This window comes from Haliotis cracherodii, unplaced genomic scaffold, assembly GCF_022045235.1.
Source record: "Haliotis cracherodii isolate W230 unplaced genomic scaffold, xgHalCrac1.p SCAF_15, whole genome shotgun sequence".
NCBI lineage: Eukaryota > Metazoa > Mollusca > Gastropoda > Lepetellida > Haliotidae > Haliotis > Haliotis cracherodii.
The window spans coordinates 16,331,791-16,343,261 of record NW_027266270.1 but is presented as its reverse complement, the minus strand read 5'-3'; the positions used below and the strand labels follow the sequence as shown (position 1 = coordinate 16,343,261).

At 40.6% G+C, this 11,471-nt stretch overlaps 1 protein-coding gene across 1 annotated transcript in view; it reads right to left on the bottom strand.

The window, feature by feature from the left end:
- Positions 1-4,732: 4,732 nt before the first annotated feature.
- LOC139462323 (leucine-rich repeat- and IQ domain-containing protein 1-like) overlaps positions 4,733-11,471 on the bottom strand; it is a 32,309-nt gene continuing 25,570 nt past the window's right edge. The window contains exon 12 of the mRNA XM_071243959.1: positions 4,733-11,313. Within this exon, the coding sequence (XP_071100060.1) occupies positions 11,112-11,313 (202 nt within the window). The 3' untranslated portion in view covers positions 4,733-11,111. The remainder of the gene's footprint in view (positions 11,314-11,471) is intronic.

Below are 11,471 nucleotides of genomic sequence, written 5' to 3'. Positions count from 1 at the left end.
GTGAAGTACACCGTGAACGCCTTTCGTTTGTCGGTAACACAGACCTAATACAATTATACCATACATTTCTCTTGTAAAACTGTGACAGTTTGGCATAAACATATTTTTTTCAGCTACATCTGCTGCAAAATAATATATTTTTTAAAATTAAAACCATGAGCCTAAATATCTTTTATTTTAAAGAAAAACACTTTGCGACTACATTTTCTGGCAATTGTTTTTTTCATGTCATGACACATTTTTATTAAACTTCAGGAACATTTTGTTTTCATCAAATTCCCCACCCCAAGCATATATAATTATTTTAAAAATTATTCATATATTATGCACTGAGAGATTGCTTCTGTAATCTGGTTAATTCATAAACTGCTACTTGTATACATTAACACATTTGACACACACCATGGAATTGAATTGCTTGAAAGAAGCTTGCTGTTCCTGCCTCATAATGTCAAATAACAAATAAGAGGAAACCAGACTGTCCTAGACCAGCGAAACTGTCGGGGGGACTTACAGTGTGAGTGAGTATGGTTGTACGCCGCTTTGAATAATATTCCAACAACATCACGGCGTACTCCAGAAATGGGATTCGCACATTGTACCCATGCGGGGAAGCGAACCCGGTCTTTGGCGTGACGAGCAAACGCTTTAACCACAATGCCACCATATACCGCTACAGATCAGGATTTTCAAGTATCACGGTTGACCATCAATGTATGTGTAGATCTAAGATAGTGAGAATTCCATTTCAATACAGAACGGCGAAATAGTGGAAGGCCCAAGTATCACCAACTCGGTGATCCAGTCGAACACGGGTATCGTGCCAAAAAAACAAGGATTGTAACTGTGGCGAATCCTGCCTCGGGGTAAGGGACGCAACTCTGCTTCACGGTGAAATACAGCGTTAATTCACTTGGCTACCCAGACTTTGGGCGTGTCATCAATACTATCTCATCCTCGATGATCCAGTTAAAACGACCCATGAAGATCCGGGGTAGAATAAATAGCATAAATAGGCGACTATGCTTGTTGTAACTGGTGACTAATGGGATCGGGTAGTCAGTCTCGCTGACTTGGTCGATGCATATCATCGTATCCCAATTGTGCAGATCGCTGATGATTATGTCAATCACTGGATTGTCTGGTCCTCGATTATTTCCAGACCGCCGTCATAAAGCTGGAATATTGCTGAGTGCGGCGTTAAAAAACAAACAAACAGTTAAAACTATTATGACTCCATCAAATTCTGCTCAGCAACGTCGAGTCATTCGCTAACGTAACGTATTGTATGTGACGTCCATTTCCCGAAGACCGCCTACGTGGTCTAGTGGTCGGAGAGCGGAAGGTCCGGGGTTCGATCCCCGACAGCGTCATACCAAAATACGTTAAAAGATGGTACTTGTTGTTACCCTGTCTGGCGCTCGACATTCAGGGGCTAAAACAAGGACTGGTCGGCTCGGAGTCAGTATTCTGTTTTTGAGTTGGGTGTTCATGTTAAACTGCGGCATGGTATCTCATTTGGCTTGCACTATGAAATCGGCATCAGTCCGGACTAGTACAAGCAGCCACACACACATACAAACACGTCGCTATATAAGTGCAATAATCTTGGACGCGACGTTAAACCCCATTTTACTTCCATCTCCCGTATCAGTAACCTCCATTTGTTACTACTCAAAAGAATTTAAAGACAAATCCTAACCCTGGCAGTGGTTTTATATATATATGTCATTCGCTACATAAACGCCACATGCAATACGTAACGGTATCGAATGAGCCCATACATATTATTCTTCAGCATGTTCTACTTAGGGTCTGCTATCCTGTGTTAAACTTTTATGTATAATTAGTGATTACGATAGCTTAAATGTAGTTCATGTGTCCTTCATGTTGTAAGCCTATAATCTATCCAAACCATGACATACTCAACCGATTGGCCAAGCTAACCCTCTACAGATATGCTTTGTCTCACTGCATGTACTCGTTCTGCATCGACAACTTGTCAGCAAACCAGTATAATCAGGTTATTTTACTATGTTTATGCTGTAATGTATGTTATTGCATTTAAATGTTGCAGGTGAAACCATTATATATTTTCCTCAATCTCATTAAAATCATATCTAAGTTCTCGCTGCCGATAGCGAGAACCAAGATCTGATTTTAATGAGACTGATATTTTACTTTACCAAACAAATCAGCATGTTATCATGGTAGGCAATACGCATACAAAATGTCAGAAGATGGAATAAAAAAGTGGGGAAGGGGTTCAGAGAAACACTGACAACTCGTGTGACCAGTTTCTTACGAATCGGAATCAAAATAAGTAACGAATAAAATCTAAGCTATGGAAGCGAATAGTCCATGGTATTTATCAAATTTACACTGGATATCAGAGACGGTATTAAAAGAGTATGTTATGGTCTCTGTGGATACGTACCGAAATGAAAAGATTAAAATATTGATATTATACATTGGATTATGAGTGAGTGAGTGAGTTGGGTTTAACGCCGCTTTTAACAGTATTCCAGTTATATCACGGCGTGTCAGCTTAATGTGGGAGGAAGGCCCGAAGTGATGCAGGTATCGGACGTTTACCACTTCGGTGAAACCCACGAGCAAGGGTATGGTGCTGACAAACCTAGAAACATAATCGGGGCGAATCGGGATTCGAACCCACAATCATAGGTTTCTGGCGTGCCCAAGGGACGCAACTCTGCACAGCGAATCGCGGCGCCTTAGACGACTGGGCCACCCGTGCCCCCTTGGATTGTGAAGGATGAACTTAAGGTATACTTCATGACACAATGCTATTATTGTAGTCCCTGAACATCGATGTAGTCACTGACGGATCCAGACGGGTTCGGGAGTGCGCTCCCCAATCTAATTCAAATAAGATCTTAGTTCTCGTTACCGCTAAACAAAGATGTTCGGACGCCACTGCCTCGGACTCTCTGTTCCCATGGGACACATTACGTCAACATGTAAAACACGACAACACTACTGGCTCTTCCAAAACGCATCCATACACGACTGCATGTATCAGGTCTTGTATGTGCATGCCTATCCAACCAGGTCAGATCTCACATTTAGTTGGCCATTTGAAAACTGCCACGCCTTGGCGATGTGAAGAGGAACCAGGCTATTGTCAAGGAGAGGCAACAGAGATTTGGCCATGGCAGCCGGAGTTGCCGTACTATATGTACAGTGACTCTGTCTGAAGGCAACACCAGAGATATAGGACATGATGTTTGGATTTGCATGCGACCACCTGTAAAATGACAGTATCTGAAGGCAACAACAGATATATATAGGACATGATGGCTGGGGTTGCATGACTATCTGTACAGTGACACTGTCTGAAGGCAACAACAGATATATAGGACATGATGGCTGGGTTGCATGACAATCTGTACAGTCACACTGTCTAAAGGCAACAACAGATATATAGGACATGATGGCTGGGGTTGCTGGACTATCTGTACAGTGACACTGTCTGAAGGCAACAACAGATATATATAGGACATGATGGCTGGGGTTGCATGACTATCTGTACAGTGACACTGTCTGAAGGCAACAACAGATATATAGGACATGATGGCTGGGGTTGCATGACAATCTGTACAGTGACACTGTCTGAAGGCAACAACAGATATATAGGACATGATGGCTGGGGTTGCCGGACTATCTGTACAGTGACACTGTCTGAAGGCAACAACAGATATATAGGACATGATGGCTGGGGTTGCATGACTATCTGTACAGTGACACTGTCTGAAGGCAACACCAGAGATATAGGACATGATGGCTGGGGTTGCATGACTATCTGTACAGTCACACTGTCTAAAGGCAACAACAGATATATATAGGACATGATGGCTTGGGTTGCTGGACTATCTGTACAGTGACACTGTCTAAAGGCAACAACAGGTATATAGGACATGATGGCTGGTGTTGCATGACTATCTGTACTGTGACACTGTCTAAAGGCAGCAGCAGAGATATAGGTGAGGTGAGGGGAAATGGGGTTTAACGTCGCGTCCAAGATTATTGCACTTATATAGCGACGTGCATGCACGTGTATGTGTGTGGCTGCTTGTACTAATCCGAACTGATGCCGATTTATAGTGCTAGCCCACTGAGATACCCTGCCGCAGTTTAACATGAATACCGCACTCAGACACAGTATACTGACTCCGAGCCGACCAGTCCTTGTTTTAGCCCCTTAGTGCCGAGCGCCAGACAGGGTAACAAGTACCATCTTTTAACGTCTTTAGGTATGACGCGGCTGGGGATCGAACCCCGGACCTTCCGCTCTCCGGGTGGACGCTCTACCATTAGACCACGGAGGCGGTCAGCAGAGATATAGGACATGATGTCTGGATTTGCATGAAACCACCTCTACAGTGACATCACAGACCTGTTTGTTGGATGATGTCCCATGCTTGTCATAAGAGGTGACTATGCTTGTTGTAAATGGTGACTGGGATCAGGTGGTCAGGCTTGCTGTCTTGGTTGGTGCATGACATCATGATCCAATTGCAAAGATTGATTCTCATGATGTCAATCACTAGATTGTCTAGTTCAGACTCGATTATTGACAGTCTACTGTCATATACCTGGAACATTGCTGAGTGCTGCGTGACACAAAACAGATGAAGATGTCCATCATTTATAACAAAGTGACATTCAGTATTTCAGTATATTTTTATTTCATTCATTCAGTTTTAAATATTTTATAGATAAAGATTTGAGCAACAAAACCCTTGAAACAATCATCATATAACCAAGTACTGGAATGCACAGCGGAATTCAGTAAGTACATATGACCAATCCAAACACATCCAATGCCACTAAAAGCATCTGGAATCCTACTGCACGTGAATCAACACTTTGACCATCCTTACCATCGTTTCATCCACATCAATGCTCCTCTCAAGTGTAATAACAGAAACATAATATTGGCTATTGGGGACAGAATGACTTCAAGTCTATTTGACATGAAATAGCTATTTTCACACAGATACGTGATGCAGGTACTTATCCATTAATACTAGAAGTGGTTAACATATATGGATTAACACAGGTTGAAGGGGATCATATTCACACAAGGGTAAGTAAATATTTCTTTTTATCTGCAGTGTGTGGTCACAGTATAATCATTAGTACAGAAAGAAGACTTATTTTCTTATTTGTCACATTTGTTCAGATGTCAGTCGAGAGATTTTTTTTTATTTAAAAAAAATAAAAATACAGTATTTTACTGTCAAAGCTATCACATGTCATAAGTGTGAGACCTGTCAGCTTTACTTCAAGGACAAAAGGAGTTACCTTTAGCATATTTGATATGTCAAGGACTGGGGTCGAAACTCAATAATGCCGGAATTGGTTACCACAGCAATTTAGTACTCTGTGAAAAGATGGTTCTAAAAACACTTAGGTAGGTAATAAGTTATCTTTGTGTTGGTCGGTGGAAGAAATAGTAATTTGGAAAAACAGTTCTTTCCATTTTTGATGAAAATAGGTTAGGCAGAGAGACCCAGCAAAATTGGCTTAATATTGAGTTCTTTCCCTGTACTTTATCTATGTGAGTACAGTTTGCTGCATACTCCAAGAACAACCACACTGACTTGGGTGTCCTCATTCTTGTCTGATTGCCTACAGGGTTGCTCGCAAGTTCTAGGAATCAAATTAGAACGGTAAATTGCTCGCAAGTTCTAGGAATCAAATTAGAACGGTAAACCGATTTTACTGTTAAGGTTTCAAGGGATTAGTTCATGAAAAATTATGGATCAGATGTTGACCTCAGCTGGGTTTATATCCTTTCATGAAATTAGGACTTGAACTTGAGTCTTAAGAAAACAGAATTCACATAAGTTATGCTGTACTCAACAGATGCACCTTCTCCGTATTACACACGAAAGGGTGCATGGTATGCAGCGAATATAAAGAGAATCAGCACCTTGGGGTTGTACTGGGCAGGGTGCTGACACAGAAAGCACCCTAGTAGATACCACTTCTAGACTGGAATGAATGAATAAATATCACTTTATGCCACATCAGCAAATTTACAGCTATTCACAACAGTCACAATGCTGGAAGATATTCAACCTGTTCCTGCATCAAATGAAGATCTGGCAAACATATGACCAACATCAGGACAATGTGTCCACTAACAAGCTCATTCTACTGCCTATTTACAAGTCCAACCATACTAAGACGTCTAATTACCTGGAATCTGGAGCTACTTACTATTTGGGCCAGACCAAATTAATAACTTGTTCCACAGATTTTTAAACCAAAAATACTTAAACATTGTGGAAGGCAAGGGCAAATAAAATAAATCAAATTCACTTTTTAAAAATAATATTTAATGTAAAAAAAATCACTGATAAATGGAATTAAATCAAAATATATTACAGTAAACTACGTTTATTACGAACACACTTATAACGAACTGACCGATATAACAAACTTATTTTTTAGTCCTGGTCATTTGTTGTATATATGCTGTATGTATATGTTTATAACAAATTACAGTTATTGCTAACTAAAATTAGCGGTCCCTTTGAGTTCAATATAACCATAGTTTGCTGTACTTTAACTGTGGTCTTTACCATATTTCTATATACACAAACCTTTTGGGGTTACTGGTAACCATTCACTTCACTTCAATACTGATTGGGAGATCTGTAAATTAAATTGGTCTGGCCAAATTAGAATTTGTTGTGAAAGCCATACCAGGCAAGTTTGGCATAGTTACCATTGTAGCTGGTATTGATGGCGGTTAAGTAACAGCCGATCTCGAACAAGTCATGTCACAAAAACACCTATATGAGACAACTGCTTACATATTGATCAACAATTTACATGAAACTGTCTTGATATGAATTCAAACCATCCTCTCTCTCGCCTCCTGATGGAGACTGACAATATAACAACGCTAACAAATTTAGCTGGTCATGATTTTAAAAAAAGCTGTTGACCCTTTGAACATTGTGTTTCTTAATACTGAACAAGAAAATACATCATTCGTCAATAAATAAAAACCACAGCAGTTTGAGAAATACTTGAACACAACGTTGTTTTGGCATGGCCAAAGAAGCTAATTGTTTATGATGATTAAGGCACAATACTGAAAGTATATTGTGAGGTAAGTGAAAACTGATAGTGTGGGGTTGGATGAATTTATCTTCAGAACATCCTTTCTGGAGCATACATATTTGTTTTGTTGTCCTTGAAACACAGGCATGAGAGAACAGGCAGTAGGATAATTTGTACCTTTACTGCATCTAAAGGACAACTGCTTTTCTCCGTAAACGCCACATTTTGTAATATCTGTTTTGTATATTTGATGATATTTAAGAAGATTGTAAAATGAAATATTTACTGCTTAGCAAATGGTCAGACAGGATGAAAAATACAAACTGGAGAGAGATCAAAACATTGTTAAAACATGACCTATCCATTCCTTGAAAAAACATATTGGCCATATCCTCCAGCAGTCGAATTTCATCTGATACAAGTTTTGGTTTGACGGAAGAAATGATTCCCTGAAACAGATGAAGCGGACATACCGTATTCGACGTAATAAGCGCCCAGGGCGCTCTCAAAATTAGAAATACGGGGCCCTTATAAGAGTATTATTTTGGTTGAAAAAACAGAGTTGAAAGATAAATTTCGTGGTTAATGCCGACGGCCTGACTGTTTATATACGACAGATATATTTTTCCAGAATTTAATTGCCCATAATTTGGGGTGCATATAACACACGAGTGCGTATTATACACGAATGAATAAGTCTTGTGTACATTGATCAATCGGAAGGGTTGCTAATTGGGATTCTTCACTTGCTAATATATTAGTAAATATTGCCTTGGGCGCTTATCAGAGCGGGGCGCTTATTACGGCGAATACGGTAGTTCAAAATATGCACAGTTTGTTTGTGAATTGAACACTTCTTATATTGTTTTACATCCTTGCAGAAAAATATCTTGCGTTCATACAGAAGAGTACTCAAAAGAAAGATAACATCTTGATGCTATTTAATAATACATCTCTTATATATCACCTTCCCGAGGAAAGGGTGTTAACTGACTGTAAAAGTCCACCCTTGCCGAACTAGGCTGCAATTATGGAGTTATATTTTGGCTGGACTAACGAGTCCATGAATAGCGAAATTAAACTCACGTAACGAAATCGACATCCCCTTCGTAAACAACATTGATTTCAATGTGCAGATTTCGGTAGACAACAGGATTTGCAAAAGATATGTACATTGTACTGTCAACTGGGCAATGACACAGATTTTCCAAATCTTTAAATGTTTTAAATCAAGGTGTTCATACGATTTGATGCACTTCGCAAGGTAAAACTCATTTTATTACAAAATATGTCTAAATCATCGATCAGATCGTCTTGATTGTGCGTGGCCATTTTGTTTGAGGCAAATGCAAGCGATATGAGAGTTGGAATCTAATTGGTCAAGAAGAGGGGCATGGCGATACGATCGAGCCCAGAAAGTTCGGCAAGGGTGGAAACGGAACTTTTAGAGTCAGTTAACTCCCTTGCCTTGGGAAGATGCATATACAATTTCATTCACTACTAGGAAATAATACCTGAAAAACGGAAATATAATGTGCTCATGTTTTGAACATGAAATATTCAATGATATACCCCGGGTATTTCAATATATCAGGAAGTTATAATCTCATCATATCCAGCAAATTTTGAGGCTCATTCAGTACAAGTTTCAGTGCTAACTAGAGTAAGCAGATGGCACCTGTAGGACACTTACATTGCCTCAAAGAATCTGATAGGCCTGTTGCTGGGTTGTAAAGCAACCTGTTTAAGATATCATCACATGCTTCTCACATCAAAACTGATCCTGTCCGTGCTTTGCATTACCATAGTGAAAGTCCAATCTCAAGATAGATGTTCAGGTCACAGAAACATATTTACCAAAAAACAATCTGTTATTTGTGATCAGAATTTTATGACCTGGGCCCCGTTCCACAAAGCGATCGTAGCGCTAAGACGATCGTAACTCCCATACTTTAACAAAGACTTACATCAGTCTTAGCGCTAAGATGGCTTTGTGGAACGAGCCCCTGGAAGCCTATTTGGCTTGAAAATCCTGTTCACCTCTCAAGTTACACATTCAACTCATTGCCTGGGTATACAACACTGCTGCTACATCCAGGTCAACTGTAGTTCAACACAGTATCACAGCAGGACTGGAAAGTGCAAAAACAAAATCACCTCGCAGATCAGAGTTTGTCTGTCTGTCTGTAGTTTAACACCACACTCAGCAATATTCTAGCTGAATGACTGCAGTCTGGAAATAAACTCTAGACCAGTCATAATCAGTGATTGATATTATAAGTCACCTCCCATGCTGTCGAGGTACAATGGGTGAGTGAGTGAGTATGGTTTTACGCCTCTTTTAGCAATATTCCAGCAATATCACGACAGGGGACACCAGAAATGGGCTTCACACATTGTACCCATGTCGGGAATCGAACCCAGGTCTTCGGCGTGACAAGCAAACGCTTTAACCACTAGGCTACCCGACCGCCCCCGAGGTAAATGACACACAAGTCACTAAGTGTGACCATCTGATTCGTTTAGTTGCCTCGTACAAGTATAGATTACTTCTAACCTCAGAATTCCACCGGAATCATATGGAGTATACACACGAAGCTTTGAGTTACCCATACATTACACCCAACAGTAGAAGAAATCGATCAGCACTTCTCCGGCAGGAACCGCAGGCATATCTTGGAGGAAGTAGATTGCTATTCCTGCTGAGTGTGCTTGGCCTTGACTGACAGGCTGGCCTGACAATAATTTTACCACAGACCTTATTCTCTGAAAATTCATTTTGTTTTGATTGAGGGGTGTCCATTAACTTGCAGTAGGTAAAATCAAATACACTTTCTAATGACTTCATAATCACTTCTGACCAATGAAGATCCGGGTTAGTATTGGTTTCAGTAACACATGCATGTTAAAAGTGGCAACTACGCTTGTCGTAAGAGGCAACTAACAGGATCGGGTGTTCAGGCTAGCTTGCTTGGTTGATGCATGGCATCGTATCCCAACAGTGTAGATCGATACTCATGATGTCAATCACTGGGTTGACTCAATTATTTACAGACCGCCGTCATATAGCAGGAATATTGCCATGTGTGTTTGTTGTTTAATGCCAAACTAAATCACTTCTAAATGCCAGTAATATTCTGTGTTAAATCTAGGTCATGACACATAACAAAACAATGAGCCTGGGACAAGAGGACAAACATAATGCTGGTAGACAGACACGGATGACTTGATTGACGAATACTGGGAGGACAGAAGGATAACATGGGAAGGTTCTGCACATACTGGTCTGGAGAAACACTTGAACACACAGCTGCTGGTGTCAGGGTATTAACACAGAGGGTAACATACACAATAATGTGTACAGAGAAACCCTGTTAATACAAACCCTGTTAATCTGGACACTACCTTACGGAGAGCTACTGTTGGGAAGATACATACAAAGGGACATCACTCCATACCCACAATGTTTTTATCAGATTTGTTCCAGATTGGATTAAAAGGGTTTCACTGTACTGGAGTTATTGGATTAAAAGGGTTTCACTGTACTGGAGTACTCCAATAACAACACAGGCTGTAAATAAGGTAGACACATTACTCTGAAAGTTCAGAAACATGATGCTCTGGATGGATGTGAACATTCAGGTCGAGTCCCATGTTTATCACTGTCTGTTAGTATCACAGTTGGATGTAATTATTGAAGCTGGTCATCCTCCCCCAACAGATGTCCCATCACATCATCACTCTCATCACTGCACATATATCTCAGCAGTGTTCAAAGGACAACCCACTACGAAGTTGAACTGAGAACCTTCAGCAGTACTGACACTCTTTTTCATCTCACTTTGCCTCACCACTATTGATATTTTGCCCGAGTTTTGAACACTCGTCTGAGGCAGAGGCAATTACACCAGCAACGCCTGATGAAGTGCAAATCCTCGAGTCACTGCACACTTTTATCTAGGATCACACACCTCCTGGGATTGTCTGTCTGTAGGTTAGTTTAGTTCCTGCTAGGACTTTGGTACTGGTGGCCTTGAGGGTAGACTGGGAACCTCGGGGAGCTGGCGCCGTATGCGGGGGTGGGGGATTCCTGGCCGCGCTACACTACCCCCCGAGGTCGGGGGTGACGGACTTCCACCAGGGTTGGACATTGTTCGTATGACAGGGGGAGGTAACCCAGTGGCTGTCGTCACTACATTCATCTCACTCTTCCTGTAACAAATAGCACAGGAAATTTAATAAAGTTTTTGAAAGGCACTTAGAAGTGATACACAAAAGGAATAGAATTTAAGGATGTCAGCTTCTTTATTATGAAGGAGAATGAAGGAGTAAGCATATTCTCCGAAACATTGTGTTCCTCATAAAAAAGA